This window comes from Psilocybe cubensis, chromosome 7 (genome assembly GCF_017499595.1).
Source record: "Psilocybe cubensis strain MGC-MH-2018 chromosome 7, whole genome shotgun sequence".
Classification (NCBI taxonomy): domain Eukaryota; kingdom Fungi; phylum Basidiomycota; class Agaricomycetes; order Agaricales; family Agrocybaceae; genus Psilocybe; species Psilocybe cubensis.
The window spans coordinates 2,061,111-2,084,989 of record NC_063005.1 but is presented as its reverse complement, the minus strand read 5'-3'; the positions used below and the strand labels follow the sequence as shown (position 1 = coordinate 2,084,989).

General features: G+C 44.7%; 3 protein-coding genes across 3 annotated transcripts; 2 read left to right on the top strand and 1 right to left on the bottom strand.

Moving 5' to 3' along the window:
- Window positions 1-136: 136 nt before the first annotated feature.
- On the bottom strand, window positions 137-3,535 carry JR316_0008202 (uncharacterized protein; the record flags this gene model as incomplete). Its single annotated transcript, XM_047893917.1, has 2 exons — window positions 137-2,457; window positions 2,503-3,535. 2 exons carry the CDS (start codon window positions 3,533-3,535, stop codon window positions 137-139), a joined length of 3,354 nt encoding a protein of 1,117 aa, XP_047747232.1.
- Window positions 3,536-18,917: 15,382 nt separating this feature from the next.
- On the top strand, window positions 18,918-19,921 carry JR316_0008201 (uncharacterized protein; the record flags this gene model as incomplete). The annotated part of the gene is made up of 2 exons (XM_047893916.1): window positions 18,918-19,608; window positions 19,893-19,921. The coding sequence occupies 2 exons, from the start codon at window positions 18,918-18,920 to the stop codon at window positions 19,919-19,921; spliced, it is 720 nt and encodes a 239-aa protein (XP_047747231.1).
- A 1,260-nt stretch (window positions 19,922-21,181) lies between these two features.
- JR316_0008200 (uncharacterized protein) lies at window positions 21,182-23,626 on the top strand (the record flags this gene model as incomplete). The annotated part of the gene is made up of 2 exons (XM_047893915.1): window positions 21,182-22,214; window positions 22,260-23,626. 2 exons carry the CDS (start codon window positions 21,182-21,184, stop codon window positions 23,624-23,626), a joined length of 2,400 nt encoding a protein of 799 aa, XP_047747230.1.
- Between the last annotated feature and the right edge of the window lie 253 nt (window positions 23,627-23,879).

Genomic DNA, 23,879 nt, shown 5'->3' with positions numbered 1-23,879 from the left:
GTGACCGTCGATGATACATGTATTTCTTGGTGAATCATAATCGAAAGAGGTGTCTATGGAAGAGCAGAACTTTGGGAATGAGGTTGGGGAATAGAAGAAGCGTTTGAGAGCAAATAGATTGGGGAATAAAATGAGTCTAGGATGCTGAGTGACGTTGGCCCATTGGATAGGCACTGACTGAAGCAGAGTGGTTAGATTGAGACGAGATACCAGTGCGACTGAAGTGTAGAATAGTTGGAGTTGTCGTCAAGTTTATATGGCTGTTTCTCTGCGGATAAACATAATAGACAAAGGCCGTTCCTGTTCGGTCAGAAACAACACGAGTAGGAGAAGAATAGGTGGCGTCATATAGAATCCAGTCTTCAAAACGCAAGTGGGGGTTGAGCATTCCCATAGCCGTAAGATGAGTATTGTCAGAAGAGAATTGAATAGCTTCTACTTCAGGTAAGCTCAATTGTTCCATTTCTGGATTGTCGTCAGCTGGTTCTTCTTCATGTGGGTCGTTATTGTCTGAAGTATGGGATTTGATGGACGGATTGACAGATGGTGATGGTGGCTGTTCTATTTGTGGGGCCTCATGTGTGGAATCGTAAGGTGGTGTGGAAATATGACCATAATGGGCTGTTGCATTGAATTGAGAAGTTCCCGAGTCATCTTGATACATTGAGTCATAATCGGAAGCGTAAAGACCGTGAGAGGAGTCCTGAGTCGAGTCATGTTTGCAGTTGGAGTCAGAAAAAGAGGGTGCATCTTGTGAAGTGGATAAGTCCTCATTTGGGTTAGCAGATTCGTCCCAATTCAGAGATTGTTGCCTAGTAAGGATAGATAACTCGATCATGGAAGGGGTAGGTGATGGATAGCGAAGGTCGTCCAATAATTCACCGGGTTCTAAATCTTCTTCAATTTCACCTTCTTCGGCATCTGGATTAGCTAAGGAGAGGTCGTTGTGTGCTAACATTGTTTGGGGAGTCTTGTCGTAAATGGTATCCGTGAAGTAACGCCGGTCGTGCTGAGTATCAGGTGTCACAAGGAATTTCTGCTCACGTGTAGGATCTTTGACGTCATAGAAGGCAATGAAGGTCCCTTCGGGTCGTTCTAGAATGTCCACATAGTTGTCACGGGTCCATGGATGTCCCAAGAGTATATCAAACTGGACTTTGTTGGATACATAGCAATGAGCACGCGTCCTGACTGTACCAATATCAAGTTGAACATTTCCAACGAATCCAAGCATGTGGGATTTGCCGCCATGAATATCAACCATAACAATAGTATTCCGGCTGTCCATCGGCAACCTGACAATCTTCTTCCAAGCCTGTTCGCTTAGAATGTTCTGCGTAGATCCACTGTCAATCAAGGCATTGAGTTCGTGACCATTACACATTAATGTGATTCGAAGAAGGGGCTCGTGAGCACGAAGGGATTCAACTGAATTGGTCTCGTGCATGTATTGAACAGGTACGTCCTTTTCGGCACTGCAAATGATGTCTAGAACTTCCTTATCAGAAAGCTTTAAGTTGCCGTTTGTCAATGAAGCTTTGAATTCGTCGACAGTAAGGGTCTTGCCTTTGATACTGTTGATAAGAAGGGTCCTAAGGTTCTTTGAAACTCCAAGTAACTCGCCGAACGTCGCATTAACGGGTTGATTAAGGCATCGTCTGAGAATGGCCATAGTGTTGACAGTTTGGGATATGTCAGAGACACGTTTCTGAGGCGCTGCGTGTGGCTTGGTAACTGATTTGCCTCGTTCTAGACTAGGAGTGACATCTTCCATGATTTGATCATCATCGGCCGGATCAAAAACCTCGTATCGTTGCGCAGTCTCGGGATGTTCCGTTGGATTTGCCCTAATCGGAACATTGGGTTGAGCTTGTTTGACAGGAATTGATGGATTCATTTCGGCAGAAGGTTGATTAATTGACGGGATTGGGACAGGTTGAATGGAAGTGGAGCTAGGCACATTGTTCGGCAATCCAGAGTTAGCCGGACGTTTAAGAATAGATGGGATCTGAGAAGAATCCTTAGCTTTACTTATTTCCGCTCGCTTTCCTTTGAGATACGCGGGTTCCGGAGGTACCACAGCGTCCATGACCTGTTTGCGTGCAGCACGTGTTCGCTTTTCAGTTGGGATTCGATTACCAGGACCTGCCAGCGTAAACTCAAACTCGTCTTCTCCATCCCAGGTTCCAATGTCGTCCTCTTCTTCTTCTGCGACCATGGCTCTGTAGTTCTTGAACATCTGACCATAATATGCTTCGGATACGGCTATGCTTGTGGTAGCGACTTGAGGAGGAGGAGGAGGCTGTTGTTGACGAAGGACTGCTTGTGCGATTGACTCTCCATTCTGGCGAATAATGCGGGATCCATCAGGAAAGACAACTCGATTGCTACTGTCTCTGGAAATGAGCTTGCGGTTCGTAAGATCAATGAGCGTTGGGCAGTTGTTGATTCCATGGCCTTGTTGATGTCAACCATAGCAGATGATCTCGGATGCGGACTGACGTGGTGCTCGTGGTGCTGGAGGTGCTGTCTGACTTGCGATTGGGACTGGCTGAGCTGGCTGTGCACTTGGATTTATAATGGCCGGAGCAATGAGCATGTTAGCAAGAGCGGGTTCCAACTTGATGGCGCAAAGATAGTAAATAGTGTACGAAGAATCATGGATGGTGAGCTTCAACATCTGCTTGATCAAGTTCTTCACTTTGTCGTCCTTGTGTGCTTGCTTTTCTTCCTTGTCTAGATCCTGAAAGATGCGCTTGGTCTCTTCCGGGGGATTGTATGGACGTTCACAAGCATCGCATGTCTTGATGTTAGGAAACATCTCCTGTAAGTACTTCTTGATCTTGTCAAAGACTGATGAACGTTCAGGATACAAATCCTTTGGGGGAATAAGAGACGTGAAAGAACATGCAGAAGGATTGTCAAAGATTCCAACGTCAAAGCGGTCTCGTTTAAAGATGATTTCAACTGCCTTGGTGACGTCTTCAATGGAAAAAGGTGAGGAGAGATCGATATGAGGATTAAAGACCATGATCTTGCTTTCAAGCGCAGGTCGGAGGGATTCATTGATTCCTAGCCAGAAGTATTGATTGTATTCCGTCTTGGATATCTTGTTGTTGTTGAGAAGCCAACCAGCAATGCGAATATATTGCTTCTGATACTTGCGGAAGTCATCAAGAGAATGCATAGAAAGATTGGAGTGTTGGAAAGCGTAAGCACGAAGAGTAGTCAACGTGAACTTCTGCGTTGTCCTAGCATGGTCAAAGATCTTGAGCATATCAGTCTTGAGTCGTTCCCATTGCTTGGCATGGTGGCTGGGTAAACCTTCAATGATTTCTCTGCTCTCTTGGTTGCAGCATTGAACCATGTATCGTACTTTGTCATCGTTGAGAGTGACATTGTACTGATCAAAAATGCGGTCGCAGTGATCCAAAAAGTTCTTGACGTCGACGTAAGATCCAGTGAATTTTGGAGGAGCACTAGATTTAGGAACAGGCATATCGACAGGAGTACGTTGGATGATGGTAGTAGCCATAGTGGGAGTAGAAGATGGAAACGGATTGCCAGAATCAGTCATAGCGTAAACCAGTTACAGAGTCAGAAAGTGTTGCCTAGAATTGTTGCCTAGAGTTGCCTAGAGTTGCCTAGAGAATAGACCAGCAAAGCGAAATAACCTGTAAAGAAAAAGAGTCGAAATGGATGGAATGGAAGTGATAAAGTGGTAGATTGCTGTGTTCCTAATACAAAATCCTAATTAACCCTCCCTCGCGGTGGGCTCCAGATGAAGATCGAAGTTTGTGATTGGTTATAAACTATATGTAATCCAACAAACACAAACCCCAGGGAAAGAGTAGTCCAGACTGGATAGGACAAAACCTTCTCCTAAGTTTCTTAAGGGAGGACGCTGCCTAGGATTTAAGTAGATTAGGATAGTGTGGATTGTGAAGGGTAACAAAAGCGAAATAGTAAGAAGAGGATAACCGGGTAGTCTGGGTACGATAGTAAATAAGCCTTCCGAAAATGGGATGGAACCGTGGAATTGGATGGCGGGTGTATATGGAATGCGTGAAGAAGATACGTAGAATGCGTATGAAAAATCAATAAATGTGAATCTTAGAGGGGTTGTCTGAAGTGAGTGGGGAACGTTCCGAGGGGAGATGAGGAGATGACTAGGAGTTGGAATGTCGTTGAATGGCTGAATCTTGATAAGCGAATGGTAAAGGCAAAAGTGTCCTTAAATTGACAATCTTTCTGAAGCTTGGAATGAAGCTATACGTCGCAGGAGTATCAACTGAATCGAGGATGAAAGACTAAGTCTGTCTCGAATGAAATCACTCTAGATGAGTTGACGGAGGGAAAGGATGTCTTGAATACACTCCTAACGGCAATGGTTGGAAGGTGTAGAAGGAGTAGGAGCGGTGACGGATTGAATGGAGGAGAGGAAGTAGGGAAGTACTGGAGGTCTGGATAGAAGTTGGATATTCAACGCTGAGAAGAGGAGGCGTTGGATGAGAAGGATGACTGGTCTCAGATGAAATCCTCTCTTAATGGAAAGCGAGATGACTTTGGATGAATGGAAGTAAACTTGGTCTCGACGGAGGGTGGAACTAATGACTGAATTGGACTTGGGTTTGGGCTTGGCTTGAACTTGAACTTGGAATTGAAATGAATCGATGTGGATTGACTTGAAATTGACTTGACTTGGATGAAAATTGACTTGCTTTGAAGAAAGTGGGGACTGGGTGTAACTTTCCTGTCATTTCGTGTAATTCTACTACAGCTTTTATACTAAAAGCTACGTGGAGGACGCTCCTTGATCCGCAACTACCACCTCCAGCACTTTTCCCACGCACCTAGAGCGTGAAGGAACAGTCTGTCGGGCGTATTAGCCATCGAGTAGAGTAAATAACCACCTAAAAACACGTACCAAAAGTACCTGAACCCACCACCAACCTAAAAAATCACCCACGCACATTAATCTCGTCAATGAACGTCAATTCCGGCACGGCGCGTGTCAAAAAGACAGCCATGGGAAACCCTCCCACTCCGGGTCAGAATGACACTGCCTCAGCCGACAGAACAACCAGGAGCAAGGGAACAGTAGTCAATGAAGACCTTCAGCAGATCCAGAACGCGAAGGGAGGACGGGCAATCCTGGAGGAACACCAGCTGCTCGTGCCAGCAGGACAGGGCCTCACGACGCACCGGGCCGCCGCGTGTCTTTTTCAGATTGCGCAGATGTCGAATAAGACCCCGCCCATCGTGATCCAAGCTATGAGGGGCTTGGCCTTCATGCTCAAAGACATGGAAATCCCAATGGCGACCCAAACTTACCACGACGGCTTCGGAGAGGAACTGGCAACCTTCACGAACGAAATCAAAGCGCTGGTCCAGCACGCGCAGGACAAGGTGGACCAAAAACTCGACGAAATCAACAAGGCGACATCTAATCTAATCAAATCGGCTAGCGCAGTGACCCCGCAACAACCCTCAGGCAATGGACCTTCGTATAGTCAAGCTCTCTCGAAGGGGCTCTCGATTGTCAACCAAATCTTGGTACAGGCTAACATGGCTACGAACCCTAGGATGCTAGCGCGTCACGGTATCCGAGCTCGTCAGACCATGTTAGAAGGTATAAACAAAGAAGCAAAGATCAGCTCTATGGGCGACAAAGAGGCGAAAGACGCGGTCAACAAAATACTCCAGTCGCTTGAACCGGAGGGCTCTGTACGAATCAGGTCAGCGATTAAGCAGAGAAACGGGGGACTCCTCATAGAATTCGACTCGGATTTTGGCGCCGCGTGGATGCGTGTGGAAGAGAACCGAAACAACTTGTGCAAGCGCATCGGAGACGATGTCACCACAAAGAAACGGACTTACGAGTTGATAGCACTGGGTGTCCCAATCACTGCCGAACCCAAAGATGCTGTCAGGGCAACACTATAATCAGTGTGACAAGGCCACCAACAAAGATTAAGCAAGAGAGAGAGAGAGAGAGAGCAGAGGGAGAGTAAGAGAGCAAAGAGAGAATAAGAGAATGAGAGAGATTCAATGGTTCTAAGAGATCACACCAATGATAGTGGATATCCTAAGAGATTGAAGCTGAAGCTACAGCTACCTACAAGTCCAGTATTTATACTCTACAGCTATTCTAGAATATTCCCTACATTACATCATAAAGGAAGGTTAAAGAATAAAAGTGACATCATATAGAAAAAGGATGAGTAAGACTAGGAATCATAGAGAATTTACTAGAAGAAAGTGGAGCAAGAAGGCTGTGATAAAAGAAATAAACTATCTAATCAGATAATTGATAAGATAATGAAAGGATAAGATAATTCTGTGAAGATAAAGAGGGGAAACTGGAGAAACCCTGACAGATGCGGACTTCCTCAGGGAAGTCGAAGAATCCAACAGAGTCGACGAGGGCACAATTGTCTCGATGCGATGGGCCAAGAAAGTATCGAGACGAGCGGTAGGTCAGAAAAGCGCGCATGTGATACTCACAGTCAACGACGCCAGCGAGGCCAACAGACTGATAGCCATAGGCATGTACATGGCAAACAAAAGGGTGAGAGTACAGAAATGCAAAACTGATCCTATCCGGTGTCTCAAATGCCAGGGTTACAACCACTTTGCAAAAGAATGCACCTCAAAACACGACGTCTGTGGCCACTGTGGCGAAAAGGGAGGCCATCGCACACCGGACTGCGAGAAAACGAAGACCCACTGCGTGTCTTGCAATGCCGATGACCACCCCAGCTACGACAGAGCCTGCCCAGTCTTCATCAAGAAGATAGCCGAAAAAGACGAGCGTACACCCGAGAACAAGCTGCCATTCATCCCGACAGATGAGCCTTGGACATGGAGCATGGATACTAGCGCAGCGCCGGCGACTTTCCAGAAGAAGACTCTGCCGAGGGGTCAGTCTCCACGCTGGACGGTCGAACCACCCGCGAAATCGAGCGGGCCAACGCTGAAGACACCCGAGCAAAGCCCGGAGCCCAAAACTACTCAGCAGCCCAGCTCATCCAAGGCGGACCTGTCGAGGGCAAGCCAAGGGGAAGAGGACGACGACTAAAAGGTGAGTAGAAATTGTGATCCTGAGCAGTATATCCACCGAATAAAAATCCTGCAGATAAACCTGAATAAATCCGAAGTGGCGCACCTCGAACTAGTAAACGCAAACCTGGGTAACGAGTACGACATTGTACTCATTCAGGAACCCCACATCACACACTTTGGAAACATAAGAACCAGTGCCCACTTCCGCCCTATATACCCTGTTGGGCGCGCAGGCGCAGCTACCACAAGATCAGGCATATGGGTCAACAAACGACTGAACACAAGCCATTGGTGCGAGGTGACGCTCCCAGAGTCGAACGATATCACTGCAATAAAGCTCGAGTGCGCGAGGGGGACTATCTATATCTTCAACATCTACCACCCAGGCCGCGTCGGGAGGACACTTCAACCGCTTCGGAATTACCTGGACGGCCACCAAAGACAAATGCGAGGGCCAAACACGTACCAGATCTGGGCGGGCGACTTTAATCAGCACCACCCAATGTGGGACCGCGACAAGGATGACAGGCTATTCACACCTCAGGCACTATCCAAAGCTGATCGGTTAATCGAGTTTGTTGAAGAACACGGACTGTCTATGGCATTACCAAAGGGCCTGCCGACCCTGGAACATATGGTAACAAAAAAGATGTCGAGACCAGATAACGTTTTTCTTTCAGAGGCGCTGCTCGAACATGTTGTTAAGTGCGACGTGGACTACAAAAACCGCCCGGCGAACACCGACCACTACCCTATCACTATCGAAATCGATGCCAAATGCAAGACTGCAGAAGTTGTTCTGGAAAGAAATTTCCGCACAACCAACTGGGAGCGTTTCAACAAGTCACTAGAAAAACGGCTAGCAACCACCGACGGGACGCTGGTGCTTAACACAGGACAAGAGATTGACAGGGAAGTTTTATTACTGACCAAAGCCTTGCAGGACACCATCGGGGAAGAGGTCAAGCTACGCAAACCTCTCCCGGAGGCAAAGTGATGGTGGACCAGCGAAGTGGAGGAAGCAAAAAGGTATAAAAACAGGATGGGTAGCCTGCACCACAGGTTCCGTGCACTCCCAGATCACCCCTGCCACCTCGAATTCAAAGCCGCAAAAAGAGTCTTTGCCAGACTGGTTCTGGACATGAAACGCAACCACTGGAGCGAATGGCTTCTCAAAGCCGAAGGCACCGACATATGGACGGCAAATTGGTACTTCAAGAGGCCTATAGGCGACGGGGGCAGACCCAGAATACCCTCGCTGACGATAACCAACGAGTACGACGAGAGGGAAGACATAACGTCAAACGAAGAAAAAGCTAAGTTGTTTGCACATACCTTTTTCCCAAAGAAGCCAGACTGCTCTTCGGTGCCACAGAGATACAAATATCCGGAGGCGATACAAGACAGTGGGTATGTAACGCGCCAGCAAATTCAACGACAACTGGAACGCCTATCACCATACAAAGCCTGCGGTATCGACGAGATACCCAACGTGGTCCTCCAAAAAACGACGCCGCTCATAATCAACCGCCTACACTCAATTTACAATGCAATTCTCAAGACGGGTCACTACCCAGAACCGTGGAAACACTCCATAACGGTCGTGCTCAAAAAACGAGGCAAGCCCGATTACAAGACAGCGAAAGCGTACAGGCCGATTGCCCTGCTGAACACGCTACCCAAAGTCCTCACGGCCATAGTTGCAGAACGGATCAGTCACCTGGTGGAGGAGCACAACCTCCTCCCAAACACACACTTTGGAGGAAGGCCAGGTCGCACCACGGCGGATGCCATGCACTACATGGCAGACAAGGTAAAGACGGCCTGGAGAAAAGGCAGAGTAGTCTCAATGCTATTCCTCGACGTTGAGGGAGCCTTCCCAAACGCTGTGACGGACCGCCTTCTGCACAATCTGAGAAAACGTCGAATACCGGAGGTCTACATCAAATTTATCCGCAAATTGCTCAGAGACAGGAAGACCAAGCTGAAGTTTGACGACTTCGTATCGGAGCTGATAAAGATAGACAACGGGATCGGCCAAGGCGACCCGTTGTCGATGATTCTGTATATCATCTACAATGCTGACCTTCTCGAGATAGTCAACCGCAGCAACGGAGAAGACGCCATCGGATACGTGGACGACGTGACTCTGGTAGCAACGGGGAAGGACTTCGACAAAACCACAGACAAGCTGAGTATCTTAATTCATAAGGAGAACGGAGCTCTCACTTGGAGCGATAGTCACAACTCAAAATTCGCACCAGCGAAGCAAGCGGTGATGCATCTCGATCCTCGCAATCCCGACTCCGTCGAACACCCCCGACTAGAAGTTAACGGAGAGCTAGTACCACTGGTCCGAGACTTTAAATGTCTAGGTTTTCACCTAGACTGTCAGCTGAAGTGGAAGACACACCTACAGAGGGCCACAGAACGCGCAACAGCCTGTGTCAACAATTTCAGACGACTGGCAAAACCCACAACGGGCATACACCCCTACCTACTCCGGCAGCTGTACATCGCAACCGTCCTACCGAGACTCACCTATGGGATAGACGTCTGGTATACACCACCGACAAAGCCAATCGGGTACAAAAACAACGTGGGATCAATAGCAGCACTCAAGAGGATGACCTCTATACAAAGGAAGGCTACGCTGACCATTACAGGTGCGATGAGATCGACTCCTACGGAGCTGCTGGACGCCCATGCGGGCGTCCTCCCACTGGAGCTGGCGCTGCTCAAAGCATGCCACAGGGCCCTCGTTCGGATGGCCACACTACCAAGTACGCACCCACTGCATCGCGCGATTGCGAGGGCAGAAACCCGACCAGCAAAACGACACAAAGCTCCGATCAACAACCTCCTGCGCATCTTCGACTTTAAGCCAAGCACCATCGAGACGATACTACCCTTGCCATACCCAGCTAACTACCGACCACCCTTCAAAATCGTAATCGCGAACTCCAGGGAAGACTCGATGCAATACGAAAAGGGAAGTAAGGCGGACATAAGGGTATACACGGACGGATCCAGCCACAATCAGGGAACCGGAGGGGCAGCCGTTTTGTTCAGAACACGTCAAGACAGACACGGGAAAGTCCTGCGTAAGTATCTGGGCACCAACGAGGACCACAACACCTACGAGGCGGAGGCTGTAGGAGGCCTGCTGGCCTCCAAGCTCATCGAGAACGAGGCGACAACGCATCGCAACGTGATTGACGTGTTCAGCGACAATCAGTCGCTACTACAGAATCTAAGACAACCCAAAGCTAAGTCAGGACAATGTATTATGATGGACATTGACGCAGCTTTCCGCACCTTGCAGGGAAACATCACGCTGCACTGGATATCCGGACACTCCAATGTACTGGGGAACGAACGAGCGGACGAAGAAGCGAAACGAGCGGCTGAGGGAGACTCCTCCCCCGATGATGAACTACCCACCCCCCTAAAACAAACGATGAAGCGCAGTGCGTCTGCCGAGAAGCAAGCGTACCAAGAAGAATTGATGACCATCTGGAGGGACCGCTGGAACTCGTCGAAACGGAAACAAGCATTTGCGTCAATAGACACCGAATTCCCCTTCACCAGGTACAGAAGAGCCATCAAGAAACTCAACAGGACCCAGGCTAGCGTGCTGATACAGCTGCGGACACGACATATCCCACTAAACAGCCACCTCAGTAAGTTCACCAAAAACCAGACGGAATATTGCCCAAAGTGCTATGAAAGGAGAGGCGGGCGGAAGGCAGTAGAAACGGTTGAGCACTTCATATTCGAATGCAAAAGGTACAGAAGGCAAAGGCGAGAACTCTGGGAAGAGCTAGGCGAACAATGCACGAGCATAGAGGAACTCACGACAAAACAAGATCACGTTAAGGCGCTACTACGATACATTGCGAAGACTAAACGACTAAAACCCTACAAGGAGGATTTACTACGAAAAGGGACGGAAGAAGACGAGGAGAGCTGTAACTAAAGGCAAAGACCCAACACAAAAAACAAAAGAGTCAATACAAGACCCAGGAATGAGAGGGAGAGAGCCTATCAGGCCGGAAGCGCTACTTCAAACAGTCTAGGACGACTGGGCTAGGTGGAGGGACGTGAGGGCCCTCCATAGTGCAGAAGTAGGCCAAGGAAAGCCACCAACGCTAAAGGAGCATAGTAGGTAGTTAGGTAGAACCAAGCCAAGGGAGGGGTCCCCCCCTCAGAGGCTCTAACACAAAACAAAAAAAAAAAAAAAAAAAAAAAAAAAAAAAAAAGCTACGTGAACAAAATACCAATCTGAGCTACTGAAAACCGAGTCATATACTGTACAAAGTGTCAAGAATGAGGCTACGCAAGTGTAACAATAAGCAAGAACAATAAGACATGTCAATATTGACACGACAACAGATAAGAAATGAATAGGATGAGTAAGAAAGAAGTGTATGACAAAGGTGAATGGTAATACAGATTAGATAAAAGAAGCAAGGATGAGTTAGAAAGCATAGAAGATTGGTAAGACAAAGACAATAAAAGTGCAACAGACAATAGAAAAGATATAAATAAACACAAAAGAATGAGTAAGACAAACCAAAAATAAGTTGGAATGAGTAATCCGCAGCCTGACGCTGAGTAAGACCATTGAATTGATAAAAATAGAGTTGACAGTCCGGCTGTGCAAGGCAGTGTAGAAAGCTGTGCAGTTTGATGGTTGACTGATCCGTCGCATAGCCTTGATGATCCGACAAAGTGAAATGATCCGGAATAACGTGGCTCCCATGTGACAAGTGTTGATAAGATAAGATGTGTGGATGACTTATGGAAAGAATGACTGCTTGGGTTGAGGGCGTTGTGTGTAGATCCAAAATGAACATCTCATCTCCAATCAGGATTGGGGTATGATAGCGTGTCAGGAGAGGATGGCTATAGCACTGTTGGGGTGGGCAGAAAGGAGGCAATGGTATTATTGTCCAGGCAGAGATCACGATATGCAGTAGCATACATATTGTAGACATGTTGTGGTGGGCTGCGGCATTATTGGGAACAAAAACACAATATGTATAGCACTGCATGTTGGAAAAGGGCGGCTGCAGTGCTGTTAGGGTGGATAGAATGGGTGTTAGTATTGTTGTTAGGGTAGAGAGCATGACACACAGAGTGAAGATGCCAGTGAAGGCAGAGTACAAAGTACAACATACAGTGGCATGCATATTGTGGGCATGTTGGGTGGGCTGCAGCATCATTAAGGCAGAAAGCACAACATGCATTGTGGAGCCAGAGAGGGCGGTGGTGGTAGAGGCAGGGTACAGAGCATGACAATTTAGTAGGTTCCAATGATTCAAATAGGCTGAAACTTGGCAAGGCCTTTATTCACTATAAATGAAAAATAATGGCAGGGTTAGAAATGTTTACACCAATCACTGGAGGGTGCTATTTAAGATATGCCTTTTGGCTAGAATATTGTTTGTTTAATTGTGTAGGAATAAATATAGATATTGCAATTTTAATGGCTGATTCAAACTTGGACATCTTAATAATATAGGTTTATCACAAAAAATTAAAGAAAACAGACCAGAAATGCTTTCAAAACCACAAAATCAATTAGATGAGCACTATTAATAGACTCAAGATAGAATAATAAAGCTTGACTATATGATGGTAAGCCTTAATTGGGGTATTTTTAGGCAATCTTACAAAGAAGCACAGATAATAATGTTAAGTACAATTAGAGTAGAGGTCTGATCCTTCTAGTATATAGACTTTGAAAAATAGTAAATTTTCCAGAAAAGCTTTCCACCAAAAAATTACAAACAGCCTGAAAGGCACAGTCCAAGAATAGTGTGCCAGAATCCGGAAAAATCTTCCTCCAAAGTATTTTTTATATGATTGAAAACAGTCAAAATTTAATACAATTACCTTGTGTTTTGACTATTATACAGTGTACCCGGAAAATTCTTCTACCAAGAAATTACAAACAGCCCGGAAGGCACAGTCCAAGGAATGTATGTTAGAATCTGGAAGAATCTTACGCCAAGATATAGTTTATATGATAAAAACAATTAACGATTGATTGAAATACATGTTGTATTTTGCATACTATAAACTGTACAGAGCTTTCCGGATGATTTTTCTACTAAAAAATTCCAAAAAAAAACCGGAATGCACCGGATCCGAGACCTCCATGGTAGAGCCTGGATAAAGTATCCTCTGGAGTATATTTTACTTGATAGAAAATGCTCAAAAATTAACAAAGATACAATTTATTTTTGAAGTCTTCTCAATTGTATCTAGATCATTTGTCTACCAAAAATTACACAACAGTCCAAAAGTTGCAGTCCAAAGACTATATAATAGCACCCAGATAATTCCTCCTTAAAAGTCTATTTTGCAAGCCAAAACATCATTATAATACAATGACAATAAGTTTATACACTTTCTAATATATATTGAAATGATACAATTTGCATGTTTAAAAATTTATTGCAAACCTGGAAAATGTTTCTGGAAAATTCATTTTCCGGACATGCACATTCCCCGAGGGGCTAGGTTTCCGGAATGTACATGTCCGTGATGGAAAGGAGCCAGCCCATTTAGCACTAAATGGCCCATTGCCTATACTATCACATAGGCAGTCTAGCTAGCCCGTGTATCACGTCAATATCCTAGCTAGTCAGTCACGCTAACTCAATCTGTACATTACATAATATGATCAACATTTAATATTAGGTAAAGTACACTATATTTAAACTGCTCTATGTGATGTGTCATGCATGCCATGAGGGTAGACCAGGCATGACGGATGGGCGGCAGGGGCTGGGTGCAAAACGCAGCTTGCTTGTTGAGATGGGGAAAGACGGGAAATTGGGGTGTTAGTATATAAGAAGAGAGAAGAGGCAACTTTCTAAGATCTAGCATCAAGTCTTGCATCTCATAGAAGGACCAGAGCTTGGATTGTAATCTAATATATGCATAAATAAATAAACCAGAAAAAAATGGTGCATATATTTACTCTAATATTTGTTGTTGGATCATACCATCCGTTACATTGTTGGCTAGAAACTCAAAACCCTCTTGGATAGTGTTTTTTATGTTCAAAAATGGTTTGATAGACTGGTGAATCCATCTCGCACTCTTTATAGTGTCTGCTAGTTTGGGGCATCTACAAATAATGTTAGTGGTAAACACACATGGGGATGGGGGAGAATTAAGGCTTATTCGAGTTTTTTGTTGGTCTTAATAGCAGTAAGGGCTTTTTCAAGCTGGATTAGGGTGAGCATGGTGATGGGTAATAGTGATAAGGGATGAAAAAGGATGAAAAAACTCCTTTCCTCATATAACAAGCCCAGTAGTTATGTAATAGACACCTAAAAAAATACAAATGTCTGTGCTATTCTGTGCCATTGCCATAACTAGTAGGCAAAGCAGGCACAATTGCCATCAATAGCAAGCTGTCAGAGAATAAAAATAGCCAAAATCATATAGCCTGACAAGGTCCCTTTGGATGGAGGAGTCAATCCAGTGCAGAGGTCCCAGAGTTCTTCAAACTACGGAATTATTATAGCCAAGAGGCAGCCACCCAAGAAGTCCCAGGTATATCTATGTGTTAAAGTTTATGGCAAGGGCTTTTAATGACAAGAAGTGGTATATACATACATACCAAATGAACCTCCAGGTATCTCCGTGGATTGAAGGGGGCTGGTAGTCTATAGCAGCAATAGGAGCAGCCCACAAACTACGGAATCACTGTAATTAGCAGGCTGCCACCCAACAAACTCTTAGGTATCTCTGTGGGTTGAAGGGTAGTAGTAGTGTGTAAACACCAAGACAAACAACTGCCAAACTACAGAATTACCATAGTCAAGCAGCCACACCCAATAAACTCCTAAGTATTTCCGTGGGTTGAAGAGTGTGAGCACCAACTGGACCAGCCTACAGACTATGGAATTACCGTGGTCAGCAGGCTGCTACCCAACAAATCCCCAGGTATTTCTATAGGTTGAAGGGTAATAGTGGTGCAAAAGTAAACAGAGCCAACAAATGAAACCCTACCCAAATTTAAATTCTGCTTGATGGCAATTTCTAACTCCAACATGTGTGATAATCTTAACACATTCTTGCATTATTAGTTCTTCTTCACTACCCAGGCTTATTGCCAGGGCAGTATACACCAATGTTTGAAATCAAAGTGGAATTTCTGCTCTCTTAACTGTCCATAATGCCACCTGTATATATCCTACAATATTGAGGTATACTTGATTTCTAACTCTACATACAACAGACTATGCCTACCTTTGACTGGTCCAAGGGCTCTGTCTTCTTACAAGATGGTATAATCTACTACTCTCCCAATTGTAATCAACCAGTCTGTATCAAGGCCCCAGAGCAGAATCACCTCCATTCATTCCCCAAATGTGCAGAGCCAGATCCCACCTGTCAAGCATTGTGTTTGGTAGACAGACACTTTTGGGTAGATATTCTTTATACTACTCAACCCATCTTTTATCTCCGACTCCTTTAACACCTTTACCTGGCAGCCTGAGCTAGATGTAGTTCTGTGCTTATTGTACCCCCAAACCAGGAAAGAAAAATGATTATGTAAAGTGCAGACTTTAAAACTGTGTTGCATTATTAAGACCAAACGTGTCTGGAGCTTTTGATGCATTTTTCTTATATTCATCCTATGTATTGGCACTCTATACAATATAAACTGATAATAATTCAATATTAGTAGAAACACACTTCAAAATTATACAATTATTCAAGAAATTAAAGCCAATCCCTAAGATCCCAAAAATCCCAGCCTATGTTTCTGCATTTCTTTCCAATCCACCGCTATCACCCCACACTTCTCTTAGATTCCATGCAGATTTGGGTCAAGAACATGACTGTCTACCGGAAATACACTAAGAAACTGACCTTCTATCTCCATTCAATGAGCCAGTAATGTCAAGCCAACCTTGATTAGCTTAATCTTGTCAAAGTAATCAGAAGAAACTTGATGCCAAGTTTGCATGCATGGAGCATTTTTTACAAAACTCTAGTTTTGATTTGGTTGAAGACTTTCTAAAGATTGTATTCTACAACCCAAATTGCTCTTCAAATGAAGCCAATCCACGTGGTTCTTGCCATATTTAAGCTGTTGTGAAGTTTCTAACTAGCCAAAACAAAGTCAAAATATTGGATATTATTCCCTTAATATATGTGCATAAAAACAGTACACCGTCTCCAGATTCACCTTGATATACTGAGCGGTATGCATCATTTTTACCTTCTGTGCCTCTAACCAACATATTCCATGCCCAGTGAAGATTGAAGTTTGTGATTGGTTATAAACTATAAGTAATCCAACAAACACAAACCCTAGGGAAAGAATAGTCCAGACTGGATAGGATGAAACCTTCTCCTAAGTTTCTTAAGGGAGGACGTTGCCTAGAATTTAAGTAGATTAGGATGGTGTGGATTATGAAGGGTAAAGAAAGCAAGATGGTAAAAAGAGAATAGCCGGGTTGTCTGGGTACAATGGTAAATAAACCTTCAAAAAATGGAATAGAACCGTAAAATTGGATGGCACGTGTATAGGGAAAGCGTGATGAAGATGCGTAGAAGGCATAGGAAAAATCAATAAAGGTGAACCTCAGAGGGGTGGTCTGAAGAGGATTGGAGACGTTTTGAAAGGAAATAAGAAGGTGACTGGAAGTTGGAATGTTATTGAATGGCCAAATCTTGGTAAACGGATGGTGAAGATGAAAGTGTCCTTAAATTGACAATTTTTCTGATGTTTGGAATGAAGCTATACGTCGTGGGAGTATTGACTGGATTGAGGGTGAAAGACTAAGTCTGTCTCAAATAAAATCACTCCAGATGAGTTGACGGAGAGAAGAATGTCTTGGATTCCCTCCTAACGGTGATGGTTGGAAGATGTAAAAGGAGTAGGAGCAGTGACGAATTGGATGGGGGTGAGGAAGTAGGGAAGTACTAGATGTCTGGATAGAAGTTGGATATTCAACGCTGGGAAGAAGAGGCGTTGGAGGAGAAGGAGAACTGGTCTTGGATAAAATCCTCTGTCAATAGAAAGCAAGATGACTTTGGATGAATGGAAGTAAACTTGGTCTCGACGGAGGGTGGAACTGATGACTGAATTGGACTTGGGTTTGGGCTTGGCTTGAACTTGAACTTGGAATTGAAATGAATCGATGTGGATTGACTTGAAATTGACTTGACTTGGATGAAAATTGACTTGCTTTGAAGAAAGTGGGGACTGGGTGTAACTTTCCTGTCATTTCGTGTAATTCTACTACAGCTTTTATACTAAAAGCTACGTGAACGAAATACCAATCTGAGCTACTGAAAACCGAGTCATATACTGTACAAAGTGTCAAGAATGAGGCTACGCAAGTGTAACAATAAGCAAGAACAATAAGACATGTCAATATTGACACGACGACAGATAAGAAATGAATAGGATGAGTAAGAAAGAAGTGTATGACGAAGGTGAATGGTAATACAGATTAGATAAAAGAAGCAAGGATGAGTCAGAAAGCATAGAAGATTGGTAAGACAAAGACAATAAAAGCGCAACAGACAATAGAAAAGATATAAATAAACACAAAAGAATGAGTAAGACAAACCAAAAATAAGTTGGAATGAGTAATCCGCAGCCTGACGCTGAGTAAGACCATTGAATTGATAAAAATAGAGTTGACAGTCCGGCTGTGCAAGGCAGTACAGAGTGCTGTGCAGTTTGATGGTTGACTGATCCGTCGCATAGCCTTGATGATCCGACAGAATGACGTGATCCGGAATAATGTGGCTCCCATGTGACAAGTGTTGATAAGATAAGATGAGTGGATGACTTATGAAAAGAATGACTGCTTGGGTTGAGGGCGTTGTGTGTAGATCCAATTTAAATATCTTATCTCCAATCAGGATTGGGGTATGATAATGTGGATATTTGTTATCATTACATACGGGAACAAGTAGAGTTTAGCACAATCAAGTTATATGCAGTTCTGACTGCCAATAATGTTGCCAACATGTTTACTAAGAATCTAGGCCCTGACCTATTCTTGAAACATAGATCCACTCTAGGCCTTGAGTTTTACCCACTAGATTAGACCATTTATAAACAAGTAGAGTCCCGCCTTACGGTGCGTACACCACTTGAGGAGTGTTGAACAACTATTATTAAAGTAGTTAATTATATTCACTTAAGAAGCGCCACCTTGGGCGGCCCACACTGGCTTGGCGGACAGTTTAATCACACATGTTTTGTATTTGTTCATATTTGATTGGGAAACATTGGCCACAGTTCAATTTGACCCACGACAACACTGGTTAAGCCAGTGATGTTTGACTATGTGATTATCAAGTCATGTGCTAAGTCATATGAGTGGATTACAAATAGTACTTTATATTTAGATAGATGACTAAAAACTATACAATAGTTACTGTCACTAGTCATATGTAACGTACCTTAGGTGTATATAAGGACAACACTATTGTCAGGGTACGTATTGGTGCCACCCCTATCCGTTATCGTTATCTGTTACGGTCCCACGCTGTTATGCCTTGTTCTATCTTTGTGTTCGGTCCCACGTCTATCGTTCTCCTGTTTCATCTATTGATAGTTGTCATATGTCGAGTACTCTGGTCCGGGAAGTAGTTACTCCGGTCTCCATGTATATATAGGGTCCTGGGGTCAGTAGTCAGACCCCAGCTTCGATATCAACTTGGTCTTTGGGCATTCTTCTCTCTTGACTTAAGTCGATTCCTAACAGCATATCGAAGCTACCCAACGTTGCCCTGGTACTCTATCCACTGCAGCGCTCGTCTACTCCACTCTACCTTGCCCCCACCTACTATACTCTATGGCCGACCCTCCTTCGCCTTACAATGGGTTCATGACAATGTCCCTCGAGGACCGTTTCGCCCTCCTCTTTAGGGCGCAGCAAGTCAGGTTCGATGCCGATAAAAAGGTTGATGACCAACTGTCTGCCATCGAGTCTAAACTTGAACGCCTCACGGCCTCCCTGCCCAAACCGCCTGCCGCTCCCACTCCCTCTGCTCGCGCACCTCGCGCTCGACACACCTCTAGGAAGGAACGCCCGGCCGCACCTACCTCTACTCCTACTACAGGGCCCCCGCACTCCCAATCCATCCGCTCTACTACTACCAAAGCCGCCCTTGAGAAGATTGTCTCTACCCTGTCTATTGCGGACGAACAGGCTGGCCACGTCATAGGGCGCTATCATACCCCAATCCTGATTGGAGATGAGATGTTCATTTTGGATCTACACACGACGCCCTCAACCCAAGCAGTCATTCTTTCCATAAGTCATCCACACATCTTATCTTATCAACACTTGTCACATAGGAGCCACGTTATTCCGGATCATGTCACTTTGTCGGATCATCAAGACTATGCGACGGATCAGTCAACCATCAAACTGCACAGCTTTCTATACTGCCTTGCACAGCCGGACTGTCAACTCTATTTTTATCAATTCAATGGTCTTACTCAGCGTCAGGCTGCGGATTACTCATTCCAACTTATTTTTGGTTTGTCTTACTCATTCTTTTGTGTTTATTTATATCTTTTCTATTGTCTGTTGCGCTTTTATTGTCTTTGTCTTACCAATCTTCTATGCTTTCTGACTCATCCTTGCTTCTTTTATCTAATCTGTATTACCATTCACCTTCGTCATACACTTCTTTCTTACTCATCCTATTCATTTCTTATCTGTTGTCGTGTCAATATTGACATGTCTTATTGTTCTTGCTTATTGTTACACTTGCGTAGCCTCATTCTTGACACTTTGTACAGTATATGACTCAGTTTTTAGTAGCTCAGATTGGTATTTCGTTCACGTAGCTTTTAGTATAAAAGCTGTAGTAGAATTACACAAAATGACAGGAAAGTTACACCCAGTCCCCACTTTCTTCAAAGCAAGTCAATTTTCATCCAAGTCAAGTCAATTTCAAGTCAATCCACATCAATTCATTTCAATTCCAAGTTCAAGTTCAAGCCAAGCCCAAACCCAAGTCTAATTTAGTCATCAGTTCCACCCTCCGTCGAGACCAAGCTTACTTCCATTCATCCAAAGTCATCTCGCTTTCCATTAAGAGAGGATTTCATCCAAGACCAGTCATCCTTCTCATCCAACGCCTCTTCTTCTCAGCGTTGAATATCTAACTTCTATCCAGACCTCCAGTACTTCCCTACTTCCTCTCCTCCATTCAATCCGTCACCGCTCCTACTCCTTCTACACCTTCCAACCATTGCCGTTAGGAGTGTATTCAAGACATCCTTTCCCTCCGTCAACTCATCTAGAGTGATTTCATTCGAGACAGACTTAGTCTTTCATCCTCGATTCAGTTGATACTCCTGCGACGTATAGCTTCATTCCAAGCTTCAGAAAGATTGTCAATTTAAGGACACTTTTGCCTTTACCATTTGCTTATCAAGATTCAGCCATTCAACAACATTCCAACTCCTAGTCATCTCCTCATCTCCCCTCGGAACGTTCCCCACTCACTTCAGACAACCCCTCTAAGATTCACATTTATTGATTTTTCATACGCATTCTACGTATCTTCTTCACGCATTCCATATACACCCGCCATCCAATTCCACGGTTCCATCCCATTTTCGGAAGGCTTATTTACTATCGTACCCAGACTACCCGGTTATCCTCTTCTTACTATTTCGCTTTTGTTACCCTTCACAATCCACACTATCCTAATCTACTTAAATCCTAGGCAGCGTCCTCCCTTAAGAAACTTAGGAGAAGGTTTCGTCCTATCCAGTCTGGACCACTCTTTCCCTGGGGTTTGTGTTTGTTGGATTACATATAGTTTATAACCAATCACAAACTTCGATCTTCATCTGGAGCCCACCGCGAGGGAGGGTTAATTAGGATTTTGTATTAGGAACACAGCAATCTACCACTTTATCACTTCCATTCCATCCATTTCGACTCTTTTTCTTTACAGGTTATTTCGCTTTGCTGGTCTATTCTCTAGGCAACTCTAGGCAACTCTAGGCAACAATTCTAGGCAACACTTTCTGACTCTGTAACTGGTTTACGCTATGACTGATTCTGGCAATCCGTTTCCATCTTCTACTCCCACTATGGCTACTACCATCATCCAACGTACTCCTGTCGATATGCCTGTTCCTAAATCTAGTGCTCCTCCAAAATTCACTGGATCTTACGTCGACGTCAAGAACTTTTTGGATCACTGCGACCGCATTTTTGATCAGTACAATGTCACTCTCAACGATGACAAAGTACGATACATGGTTCAATGCTGCAACCAAGAGAGCAGAGAAATCATTGAAGGTTTACCCAGCCACCATGCCAAGCAATGGGAACGACTCAAGACTGATATGCTCAAGATCTTTGACCATGCTAGGACAACGCAGAAGTTCACGTTGACTACTCTTCGTGCTTACGCTTTCCAACACTCCAATCTTTCTATGCGTTCTCTTGATGACTTCCGCAAGTATCAGAAGCAATATATTCGCATTGCTGGTTGGCTTCTCAACAACAACAAGATATCCAAGACGGAATACAATCAATACTTCTGGCTAGGAATCAATGAATCCCTCCGACCTGCGCTTGAAAGCAAGATCATGGTCTTTAATCCTCATATCGATCTCTCCTCACCTTTTTCCATTGAAGACGTCACCAAGGCAGTTGAAATCATCTTTAAACGAGACCGCTTTGACGTTGGAATCTTTGACAATCCTTCTGCATGTTCTTTCACGTCTCTTATTCCCCCAAAGGATTTGTATCCTGAACGTTCATCAGTCTTTGACAAGATCAAGAAGTACTTACAGGAGATGTTTCCTAACATCAAGACATGCGATGCTTGTGAACGTCCATACAATCCCCCGGAAGAGACCAAGCGCATCTTTCAGGATCTAGACAAGGAAGAAAAGCAAGCACACAAGGACGACAAAGTGAAGAACTTGATCAAGCAGATGTTGAAGCTCACCATCCATGATTCTTCGTACACTATTTACTATCTTTGCGCCATCAAGTTGGAACCCGCTCTTGCTAACATGCTCATTGCTCCGGCCATTATAAATCCAAGTGCACAGCCAGCTCAGCCAGTCCCAATCGCAAGTCAGACAGCACCTCCAGCACCACGAGCACCACGTCAGTCCGCATCCGAGATCATCTGCTATGGTTGACATCAACAAGGCCATGGAATCAACAACTGCCCAACGCTCATTGATCTTACGAACCGCAAGCTTATTTCCAGAGACAGTAGCAATCGAGTTGTCTTTCCTGATAGATCCCGCATTATTCGCCAGAATGGAGAGTCAATCGCACAAGCAGTCCTTCGTCAACAACAGCCTCCTCCTCCTCCTCAAGTCGCTACCACAAGCATAGCCGTATCCGAAGCATATTATGGTCAGATGTTCAAGAACTACAGAGCCATGGTCGCAAAAGAAGAAGAGGACGACATTGGAACCTGGGATGGAGAAGACGAGTTTGAGTTTACGCTGGCAGGTCCTGGTAATCGAATCCCAACTGAAAAGCGAACACGTGCTGCACGCAAACAGGTCATGGACGCTGTGGTACCTCCGGAACCCGCGTATCTCAAAGGAAAGCGAGCGGAAATAAGTAAAGCTAAGGATTCTTCTCAGATCCCATCTATTCTTAAACGTCCGGCTAACTCTGGATTGCCAAACAATGTGCCTAGCTCCACTTCCATTCAACCTGTCCCAATCCCGTCAATTAATCAACCTTCTGCCGAAATGAATCCATCAATTCCTGTCAAACAAGCTCAACCCAATGTCCCGATTAGGGCAAATCCAACGGAACATCCCGAGACTGCGCAACGATACGAGGTTTTTGATCCGGCCGATGATGATCAAATCATGGAAGATGTCACTCCTAGTCTAGAACGAGGCAAATCAGTTACCAAGCCACACGCAGCGCCTCAGAAACGTGTCTCTGACATATCCCAAACTGTCAACACTATGGCCATTCTCAGACGATGCCTTAATCAACCCGTTAATGCGACGTTCGGCGAGTTACTTGGAGTTTCAAAGAACCTTAGGACCCTTCTTATCAACAGTATCAAAGGCAAGACCCTTACTGTCGACGAATTCAAAGCTTCATTGACAAACGGCAACTTAAAGCTTTCTGATAAGGAAGTTCTAGACATCATTCGCAGTGCCGAAAAGGACGTACCTGTTCAATACATGCACGAGACCAATTCAGTTGAATCCCTTCGTGCTCACGAGCCCCTTCTTCGAATCACATTAATGTGTAATGGTCACAAACTCAATGCCTTGATTGACAGTGGATCTACGCAGAACATTCTAAGCGAACAGGCTTGGAAGAAGATTGTCAGGTTGCCGATGGACAGCCGGAATACTATTGTTATGGTTGATATTCATGGCGGCAAATCCCACATGCTTGGATTCGTTGGAAATGTTCAACTTGATATTGGTACAGTCAGGACGCGTGCTCATTGCTATGTATCCAACAAAGTCCAGTTTGATATACTCTTGGGACATCCATGGACCCGTGACAACTATGTGGACATTCTAGAATGACCCGAAGGGACCTTCATTGCCTTCTATGACGTCAAAGATCCTACACGTGAGCAGAAATTCCTTGTGACACCTGATACTCAGCACGACCGGCGTTACTTCACGGATACCATTTACGACAAGACTCCCCACACAATGTTAGCACACAACAACCTCTCCTTAGCTAATCCAGATGCCGAAGAAGGTGAAATTGAAGAAGATTTAGAACCCGGTGAATTATTGGACGACCTTCGCTATCCATCACCTACCCCTTCCA